General features: G+C 41.8%; 1 protein-coding gene across 7 annotated transcripts in view; it reads left to right on the top strand.

Annotated features, from left to right (window-relative positions):
- Window positions 1-24,847, top strand: part of VAV3 (vav guanine nucleotide exchange factor 3) — a 184,219-nt gene that overhangs the window by 139,756 nt on the left and 19,616 nt on the right. For all 7 annotated transcript variants that reach the window (XM_064147095.1, XM_064147093.1, XM_064147094.1 and 4 more), the window contains 5 exons: window positions 9,510-9,646; window positions 15,338-15,403; window positions 18,028-18,062; window positions 21,171-21,287; window positions 21,934-22,021. In XM_064147095.1, coding sequence (XP_064003165.1) covers window positions 9,510-9,646; window positions 15,338-15,403; window positions 18,028-18,062; window positions 21,171-21,287; window positions 21,934-22,021 — 443 coding nt within the window. The remainder of the gene's footprint in view (window positions 1-9,509; window positions 9,647-15,337; window positions 15,404-18,027; window positions 18,063-21,170; window positions 21,288-21,933; window positions 22,022-24,847) is intronic.

The following is a 24,847-nucleotide window of genomic DNA, read 5'->3' as shown; positions in this document are numbered from 1 at the left end:
GCCCAGTGTAAGTTGTTAGCTCCTCGGGGCAGGTACTTGTTTGAACAAATACACATTTTTGAATGTTGTACCTGTGTATGACACCACATTAAAAGAGGGCATAATCAGCACTGCTTGATTTTCATACCTTCTGCTTTTATAAAAAGCAGCATCTCATCTACCATACTTTTAGACTCCTATACCCAAACTCTAGTTTGTTCAATGTTAAAGAAAATAAGCAAGCTTCTCAGATTTAGAGGCAACATTTATTCTCAGAATCCTTGTTCCCACTTTACCTACTACACTCATAGAATCAGCCAGTTTGGAAGAGACCTCCAAGATCATCCAGCCCAACCTAGCAACCAGACGTAGACAATCAACTAGACCATGGCAATAAGTGCTTCATCCAGTCTGTTCTTGAACACCCCCAGGGATGGTGACTCCACCACCTCCCTGGGCAGCCCATTCCAATGCCAATCACTCTCTCTGCCAACAACTTCCTCCTAATATCCATCCTAGACCTCCCCTGGCACAACTTGAGACTGTGTCCCCTTGTTCTGTTTCTGGTTCTCTGGGAGAAGAGACCAACCCCCATCTGGCTACAGCCTCCCTTCAGGTAGTTGTAGACAGCAATGAGGTCACCCCTGAGCTTCCTCTTCTTCAGGCTGCACACCCCCACCTCCCTCAGCCTCTCCTCATAGGGTTTGTGTTCCAGCCCCCTCACCAGCCTTGTTGCCCTTTTCTGGACACGTTCCAGTATCTCAACATCTCTCTTAAATTGAGGAGCCCAGAACTGGACACAGCACTCAAGGTGTGGCCTGACCTGTGCTGAGCCCAGGGGCAGAATAACCTCCCTCATCCTACTGGCCACACTCCATTGAAATGATAAGATTTCATTACTTTGTCAAAACAAAGGAAAGTTGTGGGTTTGAAACCTGATTATACTTTACTCCAATAAGACATTTAGCACTCAGACATTTATAATGCTGATGATTCCAAAATCCCTTACTCTCTCTAAGATAATTGCTTATGGCAGAGCAAATAAGGAGAGGTTGCCTGATTAAGCATTTGAAGTTATAACTGTACAAAACATGAGATCTTGTCAGTAACTGTTGCTTGGAGGAGGACATGCTGAAAAAGGGAAACCAAGTGCTGTCAGAAAAATGGTTTTCATTCAGTCACAGAATGCCTGTGTTTATGGCCAGTGATGTTCCCAGCACTTTCCTGCTTTCTTTCAGTGCAGTCCTGAAGAAAGCCCTCTTTTTGTTTTTTGAGAGAGGGCAAACATCAAAGTTTTAAATGCCAGGTACCTGGCTTTCAATTTAAATAATTTAACCTGCTACTGGAGTTGCACACCACTTCTATTCTTTTAAGCATCCTTTCTTTCATTTGCAGCCCAGTTACCTATCTAGGTCTTGGCCAGGTTTCCTAAATTCATCTGCTGCAGTTTCAGCATTGATCTTACAATCCTTGATCTTTCCTAGTACTTGGTACTTTCTGAAAATGAGATCCTTTTTTTGCTTCACTTGCTTATGAATATACTAAACCGTGTATTTTTCATTCCAATGACTATTTGCATCATGCTAGGACACCTGTGGAGAGTTTGTATCAGTAGATTCTTATCACAGTGTACTTGCCTAACTGTCAGGTTGCTTTTGCTCTGTAGCTGTAACATTTTGTCCTCCAACTTGCCAAAAATTTTTGAGTTTCTCTTCCTTGTGTTTTGAGAAGCAAAAAGTAATTTTATATCTGACTGTTTAGGCCACAGCTTGAGTCCTGTGTCCAGTTCTGGGACCCTCAACTCAAGACAGATGTTGAGATATTGGAATGTGTCCAGAGAAGGGTTACAAAGCTGCTGAGAGGCCTGTGGGGAGAGAATGAGGGAGCTCAAGATGTTTAGCCTGGAAAACAGGAGGCTCAGGGGTGACCTCATTGCTGTCTACAACTACCTGGAGGGAGGCTGTAGCCAGGTGGGGGGGTTGGTCTCTTCTCCCAGGCATCCAGCAACAGAACAAGAGGACACAGCCTCAAGCTGTGCTGGGGGAGGTCTAGGCTGGATGTTAGGAGGAAGTTGTTGGCAGAGAGAGTGATTGGCATTGGAATGGGCTGCCCAGGGAGGTGGTGGAGGCACCGTCCCTGGAGGTGTTCAAACAAAGCGTGGATGAGGCACTTAGTGCCATGGGCTAGTTGATTGGATAGGTCTGGGTGCTAGGTTGGGCTGCATGATCTTGGTGGTCACTTCCAGCCTGGTTGATTCTATGAGGAGTGAGCTGTAGACAGAACAAGCCTTAAGGGCATGAAAGACAAACGGTCACTGGTCATTGAAATACCAATACATTCATTCCTTCCCAAAAGGCAGCCCATAAGGTTTTCTGTTCTGTTCATAAAGCATTTCTCCAGTGCCTGCTTTTCCTTGCAAGGAGGCAGGCTTCCAGATTCCTTAAAATGCAAGCCACCATGTGCCAAGTGGCCCTGCTTTTAGGAATTATTAAAATGCCTTCTGTTGGAGTTATTTTTCTAAAGAAAAAAAAAATCTAAAACTTGAATTGGCATTTTGAGTTTTCTTAGCCAAATTTCTTACTGCTGACAGAAGAAAGGGTGGCTACTACGCTGGGGATTAACTGCTCACAGGATTACTTTCTTCATCAGTGAGTGACTCTGTTATGTTGCTGCTCATATTGTCACTAAGCATAAAGAGATAGTTATCCTCTAACATCTTAGCTGAGAAACTGCTTGACCTAGGTGATGTTCAGACCAGGTGAAGATGTCCATTTATCTGTGCATTGTTCTTTCAGCAGAAGAAACTACTGCCATGTAGAGAGAAGGAATAATGAAACAACCCTGTGAGGAGAGGCTGAGGGAGCTGGGGTTGTTTAGCCTGGAGAAGAGGAAGCTCAGGGGTGACCTCATTGCTGTCTACAACTACCTGAAGGGAGGTTGTAGCCAGGTGGGGGTTGGTCTCTTCTGCCAGGCAACCAGCACCAGAACAAGGGGACACAGTCTCAAGTTGTGCAGGGGGAAGTCTAGGCTGGATGTTAGGAGGAAGTTGTTGGCAGAGAGAGTGATTGGCATTGGAATGGGCTGCCCAGGGAGGTGGTGGAGTCGCCATCCCTGGAGGTGTTCAAGCAAAGCCTGGCTGAGGCACTTAGTGCCATGGTCTAGTTGATTGGCTAGGGCTGGGTGCTAGGTTGGACTGGATGATCTTGGAGGTCTCTTCCAACCTGGTTGATTCTATTCTAATCTTTATATCAGAAGTTACACAATTTCAGAAATGCACCATTGCAAATGCAACATAGCTGGACTTGTTTATTTGCCTTGTAGTGAGATCCTGCTATGAGCTGCAGTATAGTTCCAAGCTTTTTGTGGATCTTAACTGAAAAATGAATATATCAGAGTGAGCTTAGGTTATTTTTTTCCCCTAATGATGAAATGTACAAAACTCCTAGAAGCAAAAAGGTTTCCTGGCTTGTGGTGTTTTTCTGTTTCTAATAACAAGTTGTTGATCAGACTGTTAGCAGACAGATTTTTTCCTCCCACACATCTTCATTTTAGTTAATGGTTGACCATTTTTGCAGAGGTCTCTGCCAAGAATACAGCTTGTATGTGCAGCATTAAAGAGAAATGGTGGAAAAATTGAGTCTTGGAATAATTACAGACGGTTTGACATGCAGTCACATACTACGTGTGAAATGCACTGGAGAGAACCCCTGAATTCTGCTTCAAGGAAGTTTTTAAGGAGGCACAATGATGGAAACAGTTGAGAGAAGACAGTCATCTCACTTATGAGATGGAGATTTTTGCCCATCCCCTAGTGCTCATGCCACTAAAACACAGACTGAAATGGTTTAAAGCAACTTTACAATATCCAGATACCAAAGCTGCTCTTGCAATGACAAAATGGACAGCGAGAGTGATTTGCCATTGGAATGGGCACCCCAGGGAGGTGGTAGAGTTGTTGTCCCTGGAGGTCATAGAAGGTTTATAGAATCAACCAGGCTGGAAGCAACCTCCAAGCTCATCCAGTCCAACCTAGCACCCAGCCCTATCCAGTCAACCAGACCATGACACTAAGTGCCTCATCCAGGCTTTGCTTGAACACCTCTAAGAATAGAGACTCCACCACCTCCCTGGGCAGCCCATTCCAATGCCAAATCACTCTCTCTGTGAAGAACTTTCTCCTAACATCCAGCTTATACCTTCTCTGAAACAACTTGAGACTGTGTCCCCTTGTTCTGTTGCTGGTTGCCTGGCAGAAGAGACCAACCCCCACCTGGCTGCAGTCAGGTGTTCAAGAAAAGCCTGGATGAGGCTCTTAATACCATGATCTAGTTCATTGGATAGGGCTGGGTGCTAGGTTGGACTTGGATTATCTTGGAGGTCTCTTTCAACCTGGTTGATTCTATGAATGAATGAGACTTGATGAGAATTCCAACAGGAAAGGTAAATGTCATGGTCTTGTGTTTCTGGAAACATTAGACTGTGGCTGTGTCAGTCTGAAACTGTTTCAGGTTCAAAGCCTCATGAAGTCAGCAGGCTTTCTTCCATTACATTACTGGATTTTGGATCAGGTTATGAGTATTTGGTGACTAGGTTGTGTTTTCACTAGAGAAAAAGGAAGTCTTCCTTCAAGACTCTCATTTGCTAGGGATGGGTGTTTAATGCAAACAGAGCTGGTTTACGTCTTTGTGCTGGTCTCCTATACTCCATGTCATTATTCTGTGTTAAAACGATCCCTGCCCAAAGTGTAAACCATGTTGCTTGGAAATAACAGATGCTGGAATCAATTTTGACAGATAGAGGTCATAGGGCATGCATTATGCATGTTGTTAGCAAAAAATAACATTTGTGATGCTCTGCATGAAACTCTGAGGGTCATCCAGTGCCATTCAGAACTGCAGAGCTGCTGTAAGGAATGGAAGTAGTTAGTTCTCATCATTCCACCTTTAATGAGGACTTTAAGTTGTTATGTACAGTGTTAATCCTGAAATGCAGCCTTCTTCCTTGTCTCATAATGAGGAGATTAAATCCTCAAATATGTGATGTGGTTTATAAATGGTTTTATTTTGCTGTCGTGTAACCAAATTGGTACTTTGTAAATCCCAATTTCCAACAAGCTTTCTACTTCTCTTCTGACTGCAGTTTAGATCATCAATTTGTGTTAGGTCTGTGACCTGGAGCCCAGCTCTCAAGACTCTTCTAGGAATCCCAGTTTTGTTCTGGCTTTCAAGTGAAGTACGTTTGGGCTTCTAATTGGTAGAATAACAGGATCAGTTTGCCTTCTGATTTGAAGATTGGAAACTGCCAGGATGATTTGTCATCTTTAAATTAGGAAATTTCATGCTAAAATGCTTCAGTGGTGAAATTTGATCTCATGGAATTAATTAGAATACGTGGCTGAAGTCCTGACCTTGTCTTTGTCTTGCAATGTTATCTGCTTTTAAACACGCTAATGAATATGTGTCCAGGAACTTTCTGCAGTTGTCAGATGCTCTCAGTACTGCAGTTCTATACACCACAATGGCCTTATCTCTAATCATAGAATCAACCAGCTTGGAAGAGACCTCTAACATCATCCAGTCCAACCTAACACTCAGCTCTATCCAGTTGTCTAGATGGGGCTAAGTGCCCCAGCCAGTCTTTTCTTGAACACCTCCAGGGACGGTGACTCCACCACCTCCCTGGGCAGCCCATTCCAATGCCAATCACTCTCTCTGCCAACTACTTCCTCCTAACATCCAGCCTATACTTCCCCCAGCACAACTTCAGACTATGTCCCCTTGTTCTGTTGCTGGGTATAAGCTGGGTGTGAACTAATTTGCACTGGGAAGCAGAACATTGCAAATGCTCAGAGTATACATTTGTACAATGAACAGTAGGAAAAAAACCAAATCAGTTTCAGGATAAGTTTGCCAACAGCTGCAAGATTGTATGAACTGGTTCCTGTGGTAATGATGGATGGAGTTAGGTAGGATAATGATGGTAGGAGTTAGGAGGAGAAGGGCTGACTAGATTCTGTCCAATTAAGTGTACACTATTCCAACTGTGTTACTAGTATCAAATCTGTAATTACATGGAAAGAAGAAAGCTGAGTGTTCTATGTGGAGCTTTGACTCTATCTCAATGTATTACCTTTTATTCTGTTCTTAATGGTAATATAAGTTAAATTCTGTTGGAAGAACATCTATTTATGGGAAAAAAGCTATGCCACTGATTCAAGGATTTCTTTAGACTTTCTGATGATGTAACAGAGACAGGTCCTTTTGATGATAGTTTCATACAAGTCCAAGACAGTAGTTGTCCATTCTCTCTATATATATCTTTGATTGGTACATGTCTGGCATCAGTGATATTGAAATGAACATACTCTCTGTGACTCAGATGCTGCTGTTGTTGGAGACTTTCTTCACCTTGCATCATCACACTTTGAGTTTTAAGTACTTTTCAGAATCTCTGTCAGGTCTGATGTTTGCTCAGTTGGTGCCAGAAGGCAGTTTCTCCTGATGATAGGTGCATCTTTGGTCAGTGGTCTTAAAGCTAGCACATGAGTGACTGGAAATAACATGGTAATGAATGAAATCACATTATTCTTCTGCAGTAATTAATGAAATCACACTATCCTTCTCTGTTGCAGTGTGTGGGAACCCTAGCCCAGCATCCCTGTTGTTCCAGGTGGTGGTTGATGTGGGGCTGGTGATAGAGCTTATCTATTGTGCTAGGCAGTGTGTACTCATACAAAGACAAAGCTGGAGAGAAAGAACTCCAGAGCAGACCAAAGACAACAGTTGGTTAAAAATAGGCAGTAAAATTACAGTAGAAGAGTAGTGTTTATTGGTCACCGTAGCAGAGAGCAGCTGTAGCACATCAATACTGCAGCTATCACAGTTTCTGTGGGCATTACTGCAAAGGAGTTTTAAGGAGGGATTTGAAACAAGGTAATGAGCTCTCTTAAGATCAAGACCCAAGCTTATTTGAATGAATAGGATTATTTGTAGTGATGTCAAGAGCTGTTAGATCAACTCTTTTAACACTGTATCTGCCAAGAAAAGTTTGTAATCAAAACTGCTGTTAGAATTTATGGAATTAAGCACACGGAGTTATACACAAGTATTTGAAGCATGTGTTTTAGCAGGATCCAGTCTGTGTTATCTTTTGAATAATTCTCCTAGTTGGCACAACAGTGTTTTGTTGATTCCCCCCCCCTCCATGTTGTCTTGGCTTGGTCTTGTGTAACACAGAGGGAGAGGAATTTTGGGGTATACAGGACTCCAGGACATTCGGTTTTCAGAGGTATCAGTGATCATAAATACCAGTAAAATAGAAACAAGAAGTCATTTTACTTGTATTTATGATTAATAATTTCAGCTGTGTAGTATCTCTAAAAGACCCCACGACTGGCTCTGAAAGGTGCATGGGACTATTTCTTGGTAATGCTCTGATAAGATCAATGCCAAGGTGATTTTTGAAGTTTAGTGTCTGCACACTAAAAATGTGCTGCATTAAATCACCTAATACCAGGTTTCATACCATGAGGGGATTTTTGTGTTCAGATTCCAAGTGTTTCCAAGATGAGTGCATGCTTATGATTCATCACATATGTAGAGCTATCCTTTATGCTGTGATGGGAGTTACCTTACCTTAGAATCATAGAATCAACCAGGTTGGAAGAGACTTCCAAGATCATCCAGTCCAACCTAGCACCCAGCCCTATCCAGTCAACTAGACCATGGCACTAAGTGCCTCATCCAGGCTTTTCTTGAACACCTCCAGGGACGGTGCCTTAGGACAGAGGTGTCAGCTCTGAGGAGATCTTGTATGCAACATTGCTTCCATTTGCTACTCAGTAGATGCAACATTTGTTGATGCTGAATCAGCAAAAGCCTGAGAGCCTTCAGCTGAGCAATAAAGCACAGGCCAGTATTTACCTAAGGGGCATAATAGCTTACTTAAAACGAGCACCTAATTATTGGCACGCTAGACAACTTGAAGAAGTAGTAAGTGTTATGGTGTCATTTGAGTTGTTAAGCAGCATAAGAGCTGGCATTAGTTTGCTTAACATTGCATCATCACTTTGAATTAGTATTTATTCTTCAATAGAGAGAGCAGTAATAATGGAAGGTGAACTCTTTCATGTTTCATACAATTTAGAAGAGATCATAAGTATTAGTACTTCTTGCCACCTAATTTTCAGTAGTGGCCAACAGAAATAGGTCTTTTGGTAACCTTGATGATATTTTGTTGTTACAATTAAGTTCATTGTGACTTTCCAGCAAGAAACTGGTTGAATATGGCAGCCCAGCTGCCTTGACTTGGCTGCTTTTGCTTGTATGTGCCTTTGTTGATATACATTCATACAAAATCTTAACCGAAAACTTTCTGGTTAAGAACATAAATGAATTTGCTCACTGAATGGTAGCAGTTTTTAACGTCCCATGTGCAGTTAAAATGGGAAAATTATTGCACACAATATTATTTAAAGACAGAACGAGAGTGATTAAATATAGATCTGTTAAAATCATGCTTTCCTTGGCAGTATAAAGAGTGGAAAAAAATGCTTTTCTAAGCTTTTAAGTCTGTATTATGTTTGTTATGGAGTGGGTGGTGCTTCACTTGATTCAAATGGTTTTGATAATATCACAACACACTGTTTTAGTGCAATGCTCTAACTGTCCATAATGCCTTCTGTGGGTTTTGTTTTGATACAATGCCATTATAGTTGCAAGAATACAGAGTTACATTACTTAGAGTTTTCTCCTGCCTGAAGTCTCATCCCCTGGCCCCCTATTTGATACATGCTTGTGGCAGGCTCTTGAAGGGCAGTTCGAAACAGTGATTCAGTTCTTTGTACAGGCAGAGAGATTAATCCTTGGGGAAAATATTTTGTCTCAAGTAGATTGCTTCCTTGAAAGAAACAACCCCAAACTTCACAGATCAGCTATCTAGATTCAGCCAGTATTGCTGTGGAAGGACCAGTCTGCAGCTAGAGTTCTTGAAAAGGAAGCCTTAAATTGATGCAGGCTTTGCTATGTGTTTCCAGAGCTAAAGCCCAAGGCTGAAAATGCTAAGGAGTAAAACAAACCAAAACAACCAAACACCCCCTAAATGACTACATTTCAAAGGACTCTCATCCTCAGTCTCTTGGACATGTTCACATCAGCAGTAGGCTTTTTTAGTAATGCTGATCTAAAGGTGGTGAAATTGGTGTCTTTAGTACTACCTTCTACAAAGATGGCCTTAATATGTGAACCTTGTGCAGAGCCAGGGGTGCACATGTAGAGGAAAGAGTCTCCATAGGTAGACATGAAATGAAAGAAGGGCAAATAGGTGTTTTTCAAAGCAGTTATTATCTATTGGGCTCTAAGTAGTGTAGCACTAACACACTGCCATAGTGCCTTAGGTACCTAGTAAAGATCTAGTGCCTCTTTGTTGCTTGATTGCTTTTGTGGTCTTCAGATTGGAAATTGTCATTAACTAAAAGTTTATGTTGACTTATGGCTTGTTTGTTTCTTTTTGTTGCTTTTTTCTTTGTCCAGGCTTACCAAAAATGCAGGTTATTCAAAACTACAATGGAATACCCCAGCCAGCAACACAAGATGGTCCACCACTGCATATCCAGGTTGGGGACACCGTTGAACTAATCAGAGGAGATGCACATAGCTTATTTTGGCAGGTATTGTATCCTTGAGAAAATGGCTATATTCCATGGGTCCTTGAAATTCGATTTTTTTAATGTCATATTGATTTATTGATCCTGTAACTTTCTTTTTGAACAAAAGAACATCTGAATTTTACCCCAAATAAATGTCAAATGCAACTCTTTTTACTTCTAAATCGCTAGCAGTTCACACATGGTATAAAGCTTCCTCCTTGCCTTATAGTAACAGTACTGGTTAATAAGTCTGAGAGAACATGGCATTAGTAGTAGTCCTTGTAGTGAAATTTTCAGAGTGTGTAAACATTGGAATCCTTTGAGTTTTCAGTCACTGCTTCTCTAATACAGCACAAAAAAAAGCTCTGTTAGTGAAACTCAGTTACAACTATTAGGTTCATAGGGAAGAGAAAGAGCTCTGTCAACCAAAATCACACCAAAACTTCTTGATGAGCTCTCAAGTCAGTTAGGGACAGGGTGGTTTATGTGCATAGGAAAAGCATCTTCTAGTGATGGCAAAATCCACATCACTACTGCTGTTAGTGAACTTGCATTCAATTGAAAGGTGCATTAAAGCATGGCTCATCATTAAACTGCACTAGAGTCCTGTGTACTACTGATATTGTTGGATTAAAGGAAATAGAGCTGAACAGGAGAGCTTTCAGGATATTAACAGAACAACAACTGGGAAGCATCTGTTGTCTTGTATTGTTCCTGTCTTTGTGATTTGCCTTTTTTTTTTTTTCCCTTTGAGACTTTAATAAGTTAATGAATGTAATTATAAAAACTGCTTGGTCTATTATGTGAGTTAAGTTATACTTTGTTGTTGTTGGCTTCAATGAGGATTGAATCTTCCCCAAACTCCTTGGGACTGAACTCTGTTCCTATGCCACTGCCTTGTCCTGAATAACATTTAACTGGGGGAAGTAATTTACAAGGAAATTCATGTGTGTATTTAAAAATATGTAAATAATTGTATCCATCCCTCCACCTCCCTGCAAAAAAACCCCTCAAACTCAACAAGCCAACCAAAATGAAAATCCTGCAAACCTGATATTTAGTAATATTTCACATCACTGAAAAGAAACTGTTTCAAACGTTGGTTGGCAGATTGTGGCCTATGTAGTTTGAGATGTAAGGTTTGGGTCTGCAAAATCTTGAGATCTGATCCAGGGAAGCATTTAGCCATGCTTGTGATCTGAAACTGCCTGGTGGATAATCATCTGACTAATACAATCAGTACAAGCTAGAATTTTTGGCACTGTGTGAAACTGATTCTGTTGCCATGCTCATGTACATTTGTCAGATCAATCTACTGAAGTTTGACATAAATGCTAGTTGTACCTATCCTATTAAAGAATTTAGCTAGAATCTCACTGTGATTAACTGGTAAAAGCTGCATGAGGCTTTTTCCCTAGAAGGCTTGGTAATAGATTTGAATCATAATGAAAGTCATCATCTCCATCAGCATCATTCAGGAATGTTTTTTTTTTCTCAGTGTTTTCACATGCTGCTTAGTACAGATTTTACTAAGTTACATAATGATACCTGTGGTTTAAAATGCATGTTAAGAAAAAGACCCTGTAAAACACAGTTTGTTTTAAAATCTAGGTTTTATTCAGAAAGTAATTTTAGAGGTGACCTGCAAGGCTAATATTAGAAGAGATTTTTAAGTCAACCATCATTCAGTTTAGAAACTTGGCTGTTTTATGTCTGTACTCAGCACTGGTGAGTGCTCAAATACTCTGTTCAGTTTTGGGCCCCTTGCTACAAGGATATTGAGTTGCTGGACATAGAATCATAGAATCAACCAGGTTAGAAGAGACCTCCAAGATCATCCAGTCCAACCTAGCACCCAGCCCTAGACACTCAACTAGACCATGGCACCAAGTGCCTCATCCAGGCTTTGCTTGAACACCTCAAGGGATGCTGACTCCACCACCTCCCTGGGCAGCCCATTCCAATGCCAATCACTCTCTCTGGCAACAACTTCCTCCCAACATCCAGCCTAGACGTCCCCTGGCACAACTTGAGACTGCGTCCCCTTGTTCTGTTGCTGGTTACCTGGGAGAAGAGACCAACCCCCACCTGGCTACAGCCTCCCTCCAGGTAGTTGTAGACAGCACTGAGGTCTGCCCTGAGCCTTCTCTTCTCCAGGCTAAACACCCCCAGCTCCCTCAGCCTCTCCTCACAGGGCTGTGCTCCAGGCCCCTCTCCAGCCTTGCTGCCCTTCTCTGGACCCCTTCCAGCACCTCAACATTTCTCTTGAATTGAGGAGCCCAGAACTGGACATAGTACTCAAGGTGTGGCCTGACCAGTGTTGAGTAGAGGGGCAGAATATCCTCCCTTGTCCTACTGGCCACACTGTTCCTGATACATGGCCAGAGAAGGGCACAGTGCCTGGTAAATGGTGTAGAGAGCAAGTCTTAAAAGAAGTAGCTGAGACAGCTGGGGTTTTTCAGTCTGGAGAAAAAGGAGGCTCAGGGGAGACCTTATCAGCCTTTACAACTACATGAAAGAGAGTTGTAGAGAGGTGGAGGTTGGTCTGTTCAACCAAGTTGCAAGGAGTAGGACAAGAGAACACGGCCTCAGGTTGCACCAGGGAAGGCTGGATATTAGGAAGAATTTCTCTCTTGAAAGGGCTCTCAGGTGCTGCAATGGCTGTTTGAGTCCCTGTCCCTGGAGTCATGTAGAAGTATCATGCAGGGATATGATTTAGTCAAGGACTTGTCAGTGTTAGGTTAATGATTGGACTTGATGATCTTAAAGGTCCTTTCCTATCTAAACAATTCTGTGATAGGTGTCTATGTGTGGTTTAAGCACAATTTCTTAATTCTTTGCAGTCCATGAAATAAACACCACAGGTCACTAAGCGATGTCTAAGCAGTAACTTTCAAACGTGTTTTGGTAGGCACTGAAATTCTGCCGAGTTAATGTTTGAATGCTCATATAGCAGTTGTGGTAGGTTCTGTAGTAATTCCTGGCTGCATACAGATGGGAATCTACCTCTTAGGCTGTCTGGAAAACAGGAGCAGTATGGGATTTTTTTCTTTGTAGAACAGCAAGTACTTTTCTGAGAGGCAAACTGAACAATCACAGAGCAATCCACAGTGAAGACCGTAAGGTGGCTGGGTTAAGCGTTTCTGAATGTCTGGAATTTGCTTTCGACCTCTTCACTGCTATCACCCAAAACCTAAGCTTTTCTTCAGAGAATCTGTAATGTGGGGGGGGTCAGTAGTGTCAGAAATAATTTCACTCTCCTCAGTAAACACCTCGTCGTGTGCTGTGACACGCACATCCCGTTGTGCACAACTACTCTCATGTGCTCTGTAAGATTAGATGACCTGAGAGCTTGCCTCACAGGGGGCTCTGGCTAACATCACTTGAGGAACAGAAAAAGGAAGGGGAAAGGGGCTGAGGAAAAGAGGACTAAACTCAATACTTTAAATTGAAATTTCAGACTGCTTAACCACAGCACTGCCACTTCTTTCAGCTGTAGTGCTATGGCTTTGAAGTAGCCAGATGGTTGGGTTTTTTTTGTGTATGTGTGTTGCAGATGTGAATTATTTTTCTCTTCTGAGTTCGGTTTGAGTAAATTGTTAGCTGCTTAACCTGAGGGTAGGCTTTCAGGGGTGCTGCTGTGCCTGCCAGAAGACACAATGTAATTCTAGTTTCACAAGTTTGCATTGCAATTACCCACCACCCTAGGCAATCATGCTTCTGAAGCATGCCAGGAGAATACAGATATTTCCTGGACTGATTCTTTCGTGTTGTTAAAAATCAGCTTTTCTTTGATGCAGTTTAAACCCATATCAGGTAATAGTTATTACAATATATTTCCTAATGCTTCTGCTGTAAACAGCCAAAAGGCACTAACTGTGTTGTAAATACGATAGAAAATTGAAACATTGGGGTGGCAGCAGTGTAAAAGTGCCTTTTCTTTTTCCTTTGCCTTGTAAGTTTTCATTTGTCCTCTTTCATCCCTTCACCACAGTTCACACTAAATAAAAAACCAGAAATGGGTGAAGAACATGTTTAAAACCACTGAATTATGTTCTGTGTGGTGGCACTAGGGTAGAATTACACATTTTCTGTTACTGAAACAAAAGGAACTGAACCCCCAGAGAAATTCCACGTCTGCTTCTGAAGCATCTTTCCCCCCTTTGATTCTTTGTTGTTGCTTCTACAAAAAAAAAACCCTCAAACAATAATTTTCAATATTAAAATGTTTGTGAAGTACTCATTCTTACTGTCACTGCTAAATGCTAATAGTATATTATAGTTATAGTCAGTATATTAAATTTAATGGAGGTTAGGTATTTATGTGCTTTTAATCTGTCAAATGAAAATGTATTCATTTGCTTAAATATGCATTTTGGTGCCTTCATTTTATGCATCCGTGTCCAGAAATTTTAGTGTTGTGCCCTGTTCTGCTTTGAAAAATGCAGTCAGTATTTCACAGCCGAGTGTTTACTAGCTCCAGAAAGGTTTTTCTTTCACTGTTGTGACTGAGGAGGTGAATTGTGAGCTGCTGGAGCATAGCTCCTTGCTGGTTAGGTCACTTTTGGTTGTTAGAAGTCTGAAGTATCATAGAATCAGTCAGGGTTGAAGGGACCACAAGGATCTAGTTCCAACTCCTCTGCCATGGGCAGGGACACCCTTCCCTAGATCAGGTTGGCCAGAGCCTCATCCATCCTGGCCTTAAACACCTCCAGGGATGGGGCCTCAACCACCTCCCTGGGCAACCCATTCCAGGCTCTCACCACTCTCATGCTGAACAACTTCCTCCTCACGTCCAGTCTGAACTTACCCATCTCCAGCTTCACTCCATTCCCCCTGGTCCTGTCACTCCCTGAGAGTAGATGAATGATCCTGCAGAAGTGAGGCAGCAGTTGTGTTACATAAAAGGCCCAGTTCAGGCCATGCTGGATGCATTTCTGCTGCTGATCTCCCAGGTGTGCAGGTGCAGCTACAACGTAGTGTGAATATATCGGAGTCAGAGATGCTGTTAGCGTTTCTGCGCCCACTCCCTTTCCAAAGGTTTGCATCACTTATGGAAACCCCTAACTGTAGAACTTTGTGTCTGACTCAGCTGATGCATTATTAACTGTGAGCTCCCACTGGAGTCAGCATAATTTCTCAGGTGCTACAACTGCCACTGCAATGTGGTGCAGCCATTCTGGGGATCTGTACCGTGGCATTGGTCACTAGAGATTGAGAGGAGATAATTAACTCTAATGGAGATATCAGACGCTGGCAGACGTTGACAGAACTGGGAATCACAGCCCATACTCTACCCCCACTTGGTGTATCTCATCTCTTGGAGATCTCAGGTGGATCAACTATAATTGTTACTTAATTACATAAACATGAAGAGCAAACAAAACTAAACAAAAGTCACATGACAGTTAACAGTATAGGCTGGATGTTAGGAGGAAGTTCTTGCCAGAGAGAGTGATTGGCATTGGAATGGGCTGCCCAGGGAGATGGTGGAGTTGCTGTCCCTGGAGGTGGTCAAGCAAAGCCTGGATGAGGCACTTAGTGCCATGGTCTGGTTGACTGGTTAGGGCTGGGTTGGACTGGATGATCTTGGAGGTTTCTTCCAACCTCTTTGATTCTATGATATACTCTTCCTATCCTATATCCCTCTTTTTTATCTGCTGTTAATGTCCATAATGTCTCAAAATGGAACAATTTGGGTTTCTTTTCTAGGGCAGAAATTTAACAACAGGAGAACTTGGATTCTTCCCAAGTGATGCAGTCAAGCCTAGTCCCTGTGTAAGTACAATTGTTTGATGTTAGATGTTACCTTAGAGAAAAAACACCTGTTCATGCCATTGCTTTGTTGGTCTTAATTGTGTAAACCAGATTGTTTCTAGTTCCTTTGTGTTTTTATGTTATGTTCAATATTGCTTGAAATAGAGCATTCTAATGCTGCTGGTTATTGGGTGTAAATGGGACAGATCAAGAAAACCTTTCTGAGAAGCAGATTGATTTTTTTTTGGGGGGAGGGGGGAAGGGATATTAATAAATTGAACTATCCAAAGAGTTTCTTGACTATGGAACAAGCACATTTCATGTCAAAGTGCACTTTCTTCCTTCCCTAGCAGTGAGGTGAGAATGCTGTGGTTCTAATCTATTCCCCAGTCACAATGGGTTAGAGAGAGAGATTACACCATCAGAAGCAAGTGGAAAATTGTGTGAAACTAATATGAAACTTTGAATTCAGGCTGCTTGATAAATTCTCTCGTCTCTGGAGGGTCTTACTTGCCTTTATTTCACACAAGGCTGTTCTCAACCCAGGGTAACAACAAGAAAAAACTATAATATGTACTCAAGGGCTTTGTATACAGATGTGATGATGCATTAATGCCCTAAATGCCTGCTCCTTCATTCGCTGCCCTCGATAATACTGTATGTCAGATAACTATGTGTCTGGTGTGAGATTGGTGTAACCCCTGAAAACCAGTGGTGAATCACTTCATCTTCTTTTAACTTGATTCACAACAGTGTGACTTATTACTAGGATTGCTTTCATTACAGCACCCAAGACCTGCCACTTACAATGGTTTATAGTAGGTAGAACCAGCTGTTAGAGGGCTTATTTTGATGTGCTGTTAAGGCTTATATTGTGCCTGGGGCTCTAAAACAAGTGTCTAAACACATGAGTATATCTCAAGGCATCTTTGGTATCCTGTGTTTTCAGAATTCTATTTGAAGAGTCATGTACAATGTGTTTGTGGGTACCAGGTGTGTTAAATGGGGTGAGAGAACAGATCACTATCCCTTGCTTAGGTAAAGGTTGGGGATTTCTCATGCTGTGGTGTCACTCTCCAGGACACACTCAATGTGTGTTACATATTGGCATTAGGTTATCAGAGTCACCCAGTCAATCATTTTAAGAACCACCATCATGCTTTAAAGCAGAGTGAGCAGCATCTCCAGAGTTAGGAAAACTCTTCCTGCAGTCTTGTGAAGATTGCTTTCTAGTGGTAAAGCTTTCTGCTAGGTTTAAAATATGCCATTGAGGTGAGCATTGAAAAGAATACAATTTTGCAGAATAAATAAGTATTATTCATGAAATGTTACCAGCCCATGTCAGGATCAGAACAAAAAGATAAATTGATGCTTCACCACTGTTAACTTGGAAAGATGAAATACAAATATCTTACTATGATAAATGATGCAGTTAAAGATACTGAAACATCAATCAGGTTTTAAACATGCTATAACTTTTACTGTTATTATTAAGTCTAACAATTTTTACAACCAGCTGATATAAAAATGCCCAGAAACAGCATAAAATACGTACATCAAAAGACTTTTAGGAATGAATATTGAATGAAAAACTGCTGAGCTCCAGAATATCTCTGTAGCAGACTTTTCACAGATGTACTTATAAAAAATATATTCCTCTTTGCAATAAGTAGTGTATGTCAGCAGACATTTTCTGCACCATAGAAATAAAGTCTGGTGCTTCCTAGCTTTTTTCCATAGCTTTCTTCCAGTTCTCTGATTCCTGTAGATGCATTGGATGCATAGCACAGTGTGAGCCAAGAGCTTTGGCTTTACATTTGGTTTTACTGCATTAGGTGTATCTGTCCATTCAAAATTAATGAAAAGAGCTACTTGTCTTGTGGTGCATTGAGAAGAGTGTGGCCAACAGGTCAAGGGAGACTCTCCTGCTCCTCTGCTCTGCTGAGGCCACATCTGGAGTATTATGTCCAGTTCTGGACTCCCCAGTTCAGGAGGGACAGAGATATGCTAGAGTGTCCAATGGAGGATGATTAGGTGACTGAAATATCTGCTTTATGACGAAAGGCCAAGAGACCTGGGGCTCTTTAGCAGGGAAAAAAACAAAAGATGACTGAGGAGATAGGTTAAAGTTTATAAAGGTAAATGTTACCCAAGTGAGATAAAATAGTGTGAAGTCATAGAATTAAATCAGTGGATTAGGCTCATCTCTTTCATCACATTTTATACTTCGGTTCCTAGTGGAAAGACCTTCTAATGCCATACAATCTGAAGTGAATTTAATACATATTACTGTAGAATTCTGCACATTGTAATGATACTTTTCAACATCATGTAGCATTGGGCTGTTTCATGAAGGAAATGCAGATGTAGACACTGTCAAAGTAACTCTTAACAGCTGTTTTAAGTTAAAAAAACCCAAACATTGGAGCGTCAGAGAGATAAAATATTCTATACTGCTTTAAGAATCATATGAAATATTTGTCCTTTGACTTCCTTCAAAAGAAATTAAGCTTTGCAGACTAATTGGATCTTCTGCTTCTTTCAGTTGTGTGATCTGAATATTGACAGTAAGATCAATTTGGTCTGATTTGTGTTGATTTGAAAAAATCTTGATGCTCATTCTCTTGTATCTTTTCCTGTCCTAGGTTCCTAAACCAGTAGACTACTCTTCACAACTGTGGTGAGTCTTACAAGAACCTCTTTGAGAGAAGCAGTCATAGAAAGGCAGCTGTGTTTGTTACATGCAGTTGATATTGGTTTAACCTTTCTAGGCTTCCAAAGAAGACACGATGCAGTGGTTTTGGAAAGCAAGACCATGCATTGCCTGAAAACCTCTCTGAAGTAGCAAAAGGCTTAATACAGGCTGGGGTCAGAGTGGCTGGAGAGCAGCCAAACAGAGAGGGATCTGGGGGTGCTGATTGATACCCACCTGAACATGAGCCAGCAGTGTGCCCAGGTGGCCAAGAGAGCCAGTGGCATCCTGGCCTGCATCAGGAATGGTGTGGTCAGCAGGAGCAGGGAAGTCATTCTGCCTCTGTACTCTGCACTGGTTAGAACACACCTTGAGTCCTGTGTTCAGTTCTGGGCCCCCCAGTTTAGGAGGGACATTGAGATGCTTGAGCATGTCCAGAGAAGGGCGACGAGGCTGGTGAGAGGCCTTGAGCACAGCCCTAGGAGGAGAGGCTGAGGGAGCTGGGATTGTTTAGCCTGAAGAAGAGGAGGCTCAGGGGTGACCTTATTGCTGTCTACAACTACCTGAGGGGTGGTTGTGGCCAGGAGGAGGTTGCTCTCTTCTCTCAGGTGGCCAGCACCAGAACAAGAGGACGCAGCCTCAGGCTGCACCAGGGGAGATTTAGGCTGGAGGTGAGGAGAAAGTTCTTCACTGAGAGAGTCATTGGACACTGGAATGGACTGCCCGGGGAGGTGGTGGAGTCGCCGTCCCTGGGGCCGTTCAAGGCAGGATTGGACGTGGCACTGGGTGCCATGGTCTAGCCTTGAGCTCTGTGGTAAAGGGTTGGACTTGATGATCTGTGAGGTCTCTTCCAACCTTGGTGATACTGTGATTTCATTTACAAAAGCTGTAGCTGTGCAGCCTTAGCCTGAAACAGGATAGTAAGCAATGAGTATAATGCTAAGTGTGCAAGTAGTTCTTCTGTATAAAGTGAACAGAGTGAAGGAAAAAACTTGAAATACATCTTGTCTCATGAATAATTCTGTATTTCTTGAAAACAAGATCTTAGGGATATAAACCCAGTTTACCAAAACTACAGACACTAGTGGTCAGGGGCTTCTTGTGTGGGCTCTTTACTGGAATTTAGCTTGCTTCAAGAAAAGACATGGCAGTGCTGAGAGAGCAGAATAGGCAGCACTTGTGGTGGTCTGCAGCTTTTGTGCTTGGTCATTTAGATGTGTTCTGACTCGTGCCAGTTTGCAAAAGTGAACTCAGAATTTGAGCTGTAGAGATACTGATTTGTAGTATAGAATGTTTAATATTTAAACTTGATATTTTAAAGTAAATTCAAAGATTTGCCCTATTTACAAGAAGAAAGTAAATCATTGGGACCAATCTTAATCTTCTAAGGATTTGTAATCATAGAATCAACCAGGTTGGAAGAGACCTCCAAGATCATCCAGTCCAACCTATTCCCCAGCCCTATCCAATCAACAAGACCATGGCACTGAGTGCCTCATCCAGTCTTTTCTTCAGCACCTCCAGGGACGGTGACTCCACCACCTCCCTGGGCAGCCCATTCCAATGGCACTTAACTGGACAACGATTTTAGGTTGAAACTTGCTGTAAAAAGCCATGTTTTGTCATATACTTCAAAACACATCTTCCCTCATATGATTAACAAAATAACTATTAAAAAGTTTCCTTCTGACTGGTAGTGATAGCATAAAGTTTACATGGTCATGATCTGTGATGACTGCCTGTAGACTACTTTCTGAGATGGTAAAATAAGCATCATTTCCCTGTTTCTAAAATGGTAAAAAAGGGCATAATTTCCTTATTTCTGAAATGGTAAAATAAGCATCGTTTCCCTGGAAGCAAGGTCATTTTCCTCAATTAACAGTTTGACCTCTAGTTCTGCAAGTAAGTATTTGCTGATGGCCTCAGCCTGTCTGAACTAGAAAGGCAGAGCAAGGGAACAAATCTTATGCAATCAGGCATGCAGAACTGGTGACTTCCTTCTCTTGGACTTCACATTTTAGTATCACCTCTTTCAAAGTTGGACATAGTAGACCAATTTAATAGAATCATAGGATCATAGAATCAACCAGGTTGGAAGAGACCTCCAAGATCATCCAGTCCAACCTATCACCCTGCCCTATTCAATCAACTAGACCATGGCACTAAGTGCCTCATCCAGGCTTTGCTTGAAGACCCCCAGGGACGGTGCCTCTACCATCTCCCTGGGCAGCCCATTCCAATGGGAAATCACTCTCTCTGTGAAGAACTTCTTCCTAATATCCAGCCTATACCTACCCTGGCACAACTTGAGACTGTCCCCCCTTGTTCTATTGCTGGTTACCTGGGAGAAGAGGCCACCCCCCACCTGGCTACAATGCCCTTTCAGGCAGTTATAGACAGTAATAAGATCACCCCTGAGCCTCCTCTTCTCCAAGCTAAATAGGCCAGCTCCCTCAACCTCTCCTCATAGGATTTGTGCTCCAGGCCCCTCACCAGCTTTGTTGCCATTCTCTGGACATGTTCCAGCACCTCAACATCCTTCTTGAATTGAGGAGCCCAGAACTGGACACAGTACTCAATAGCTTTCTTTTTTTTCTTGTGTATGTTTAGTCTCCCCATTACACTTATGCTTTTAGAGGTTATGAATAATTCTGGAACCAAATACAATTTTTTGCCTGTGTCTCTCTTTTTTTTAACCTAATACACTGTTGGTTCTCTACTCGGTTAAGTTAAATCCCACTGGAACTCAGGGAGGTTCAAATGTTCTGGAGCATTGTTGTATTCTTTCAAGCACAATTTGGATTTATGATCTACTCAAGCAAGTGGTCATTCAGCTAATGTTCAGGCTCAGGGCATTATCTTGAACATGTGCAGAAGTACTTTTGATTTTTTTATCTCTTTGTTCTTCAGACAAAGATCTGGAAGAAGAATTCACTTGCAACTGGTGCATTTTTAGGTCCCTATCATTTGCAGAACATTGAGGGTCTGCACTGTAGATTTGATAGACCTTTCTTTGTAGCTTTGAGAAAATCATAGCCAGCCTTTCTTTATAGCTTTGAGAAAATCATACCCAATTTTTGTTGTTCTCTGTTACAGGTTTGCAGGAGCAATGGAAAGATTACAAGCAGAGAGTGAACTTATCAACAGAGTAAATAGCACTTACCTGGTGCGGCACAGAACTAAAGAATCAGGAGAATATGCAATTAGCATTAAGTAAGTGAAATAAGATCTCTTACAAATAGTTTTCCTTTTCTCATTTATGTCTAGACAACATTTTGCCTAATTGTGCACAGCCTTTAAAACCATCAGTACAGGAAAGCTGAAGCTGCTATCAAAAGTACCCAGGGTTTATAGTGGGAAGGTAGAAATGACTTTTTGATGCTGGTGCAGCAAGCAAGTCTACAGAAATGATGGTCTAATATATTGGGTAAGAGTAAGGGAGGAATGTGGTGTGTTTCTCTGCTGTGTTTCACTGTCTTGAGGGAGAGCATGTCAGAGCCCTATGCGTCTCTGACATTGCAGTTCAATGCAGGTTCATAAATTCCAGGGATGCAAATTATTGTGGGGGGGCTTGTTTGACTTCACATTGTTTATCAGCCTGAACGTAAAAGCAATGTATGGGAATTCCCAATAAAAACAAACAGTTAGCTTGGACTTCACTTCTGAATACAGATTACCTTTTCAGCTGTACTTCAACAAATATATTTGGTTAATTAGATGTCAGCTTTGTTTTGGCACAGATGTACGTTCTGTCTTAAGAATGCATTCCTGTGGTGTTCTTGGGGCATGCCCTCAGGTGATTATTGATTGTGTCTGATTAAAAACACATTTATATTCATAAGTTATTCTTTGCCCACAGGTACAATAATGAAGTGAAACACATCAAGATTTTAACGAGAGATGGTTTTTTCCACATTGCAGAAAACAGAAAATTTAAGAATTTAATGGTAATCATTGATTAGGTTTTGAACAGTTTATGGTTTCCTTTGCAGCAGTTGCTTTAAGTGAGAGCTCCTTTGGTTTGTGAAATTACAGACTCACATTAATTTCTTAGATTGGAAAAGACCTTTGAGATCATCAACTCCAGTCATTAGTTCCACATTGACAAGTGCTTGACCAAACCAAATCCCTCAGCACAACATCTAATCACTGTGAATCACTATGGTTGGAAAGAACCACCAGGATTGTCCAGTCCAACCTTCATCCCAGCATCCTTAATCGCTAGACCATAGCCTCAAGTGCCACATCCACTCTCCTTTGAAACATCTCCAGGGATGGTGACTCCTCCCTGGGCAGCCTGTTCCAGTGCCTGACCACCCACTCAGGAAAGAACTTCCTCCCAACATCCGACCTAAACCTCCATGCTGCAACTTGAGGCCATTTCCTTTTGTCCTATCATTAGTAACTGGGGAGAAGAGACCAGCTCCAGCCTCACCTCAACCTCCTTTTAGGTAGTTCTAGAGGGCAATAAGGTCCCCTCTCAGCCTCCACTTCTCCAGACTAAACAAGCCCAGTTGCCTCAGCCGCTTCTCATAGGTCATGTTTGCCAGACCTCTCCCCAGCCTTGTCACCTTTCTCTGCACCCACTCCAGCACCTCAGATGCTATGGGAGATTTGAGTTGTGTCCATGCTTCCAAATAGGATGATTTAATTTGTTTCTGCTTTGTGCTTTAAACTACATAATTATACTTAGGACTGGACTGTGTCCCTTGCAGTGATGTGGAAGAGAAGAGGAATTGACTCCAATGCACTAAACCACTATGGAGTTAGGCTAAATATAGAAAGGAGAATTTGATGTCTCTGTGTAGTAATGATCCCTAAAAGTAGCTGGGTGAAGATTCCTCCCCATCCAGCATGTGCACAGGTGTACTGCTGAATGTAATGATAACTACTGATAGGTAAGTTCAGAGGGAGAAGAATATGAGGTGCAGCTGTGTCAGAGAACCCAGTAAAACTTGGTAGGGGCTGATCTTCCTCGTCCTAACGTGCCAGACACAGAAATACAACTAGCAAATGGGACTGTTTATGTTGCTAGTACTGTTGGAATAACAGTAATCTGGAATCACTGACTAGTTAAGTTAAAACAACTATGTGGCTACTTTGAACTTATGCTTTATGGCAGCCAATCACTCACTAACAAACTAAATTAATAGCACACAAAACAGTCTCCCTCATTTAACTTTCACTCCACCTATAGGCATCCTTCATTCCCAGAAATGTGAGTTTGATGTCCTAACCACCTAGATCAGTGAATTTCAATGTTGTCAGAATCATCTTGTACTGGGAAAGTTAACTTTTTGAACTTTTAACTGGGAAGAGTTTCTTGACAGCTCGTTCTGCTCAGAGAAGACTCAGAAATGCAAGGTGTCTGAATAAATTAATGTAGTGCATCTGTAAAACGTTGCTACTTAGGCATTTTCTGGTGCATTGTTCAAGGAAGCTTGTTCAGTAGATTATATTTCATGTGATCAATTGGGTTAAAACTTAAGCTGCACCCTTCCTATGTGCATATCCAAATACTCTAAACTGATAAATAAAAATCAAAGGCAGTGTAAAACAAGGGTAAGGAAAGAAGCTTTTCAACTGGAAAGCCTTAGAAATTATTTTCATTTAACCAGTGGTACTCTGTAAAGCAGGGGCAGCCTACGGGTGGTAAGAAGTCAAGCAGAAATCTATGCTTTGTCTGACCCTATCTGAAACTAATGAAGTGATCAGCATTAGGGCTGGGGACCTTGGGGTCTTATCATTGTTAGCAAGCAGAAATGGTGACATTCTTTGTATACATGAAGGAGGTGGTTACTTAGTCTGCAAACATTACAAGTGATACCCTGGAAACCTGTGAGACCATGAGTGCTCTCAGGATCTTGAAGAAGTATGTGAGCTGCAGTCAGCTGCTGCTAGGTACCTAGGGAGGTTGTAACCAGGTGGGGATTGATCTCTTCTGCCAGGCAACCAGCAACAGAAGAAAGGGACATAGGCTAAAGTTGTGCCAGGGGAGGTATGGGCTGGATGTTAGGTGGAAGTTCTTCACAGAGGAAGTGATTTGCCATTAGAATGTGTTGTCCAGGGAGGTGATGGAGTTGCTGTCCCTGGGGGTGTTCAAGCAAAGTCTGGATGAGGCACTTAGTGCCATGGTCTATTTGATTGGACAAGGGCTGGGTGCTAGGTTGGACTGGATGATCTCAGAAGTCTCTTCCACCCTGCTTGATTCTATGATTATGGAGATGATGCAGTTTAATGCACTAGTGCAGGCTTTAAAATAGAGCTAAATTATCAGAGATGTAAACACAAGGCACAAACTTGGGTAAAAAAGAAGCAAAAAGAATGTGCATTGCATCAAATAGTTGAGACAACAAAAGCAATGTTTAATGCAAAGGCCTCATACTTAAGCATTTGGCCTTGCCAACATTCAATTAGGAAGGAGTAATTTCATAACTCAGCTTAAGGGTATTATGAAGTCTGCCCTTGGGAGTTCAATAGACAAGCCATAGTAGTGTAAGCACTGTTTGCATATGCTATGAAACAACTCCTTTTTATGGGTGGATGGAATAGAAAAAGCAACAGAAGAGGCACAAAAGTAGTGTGAGTAGAACTGGGAGTGAAAGAAAGACAAAGTTAGCAGTCATGGAAACCTGAAGCAGTGATCTTCAGTGACACAGTGTTCAACACTACTTTGAGGGTAACAAAAGTAGAAGAGCTCTTGTATGTAATTTTCATATTGTATTTGAGGTACTTTCACAAGAGTAATTAAAATGTGCTGAGTGCATAAAGCA

Source organism: Pogoniulus pusillus, chromosome 8 (assembly GCF_015220805.1).
Source record: "Pogoniulus pusillus isolate bPogPus1 chromosome 8, bPogPus1.pri, whole genome shotgun sequence".
NCBI lineage: Eukaryota > Metazoa > Chordata > Aves > Piciformes > Lybiidae > Pogoniulus > Pogoniulus pusillus.
The sequence above is the reverse complement of the archived record's forward strand: the minus strand, read 5'-3'. Positions and strand labels throughout refer to the sequence as shown.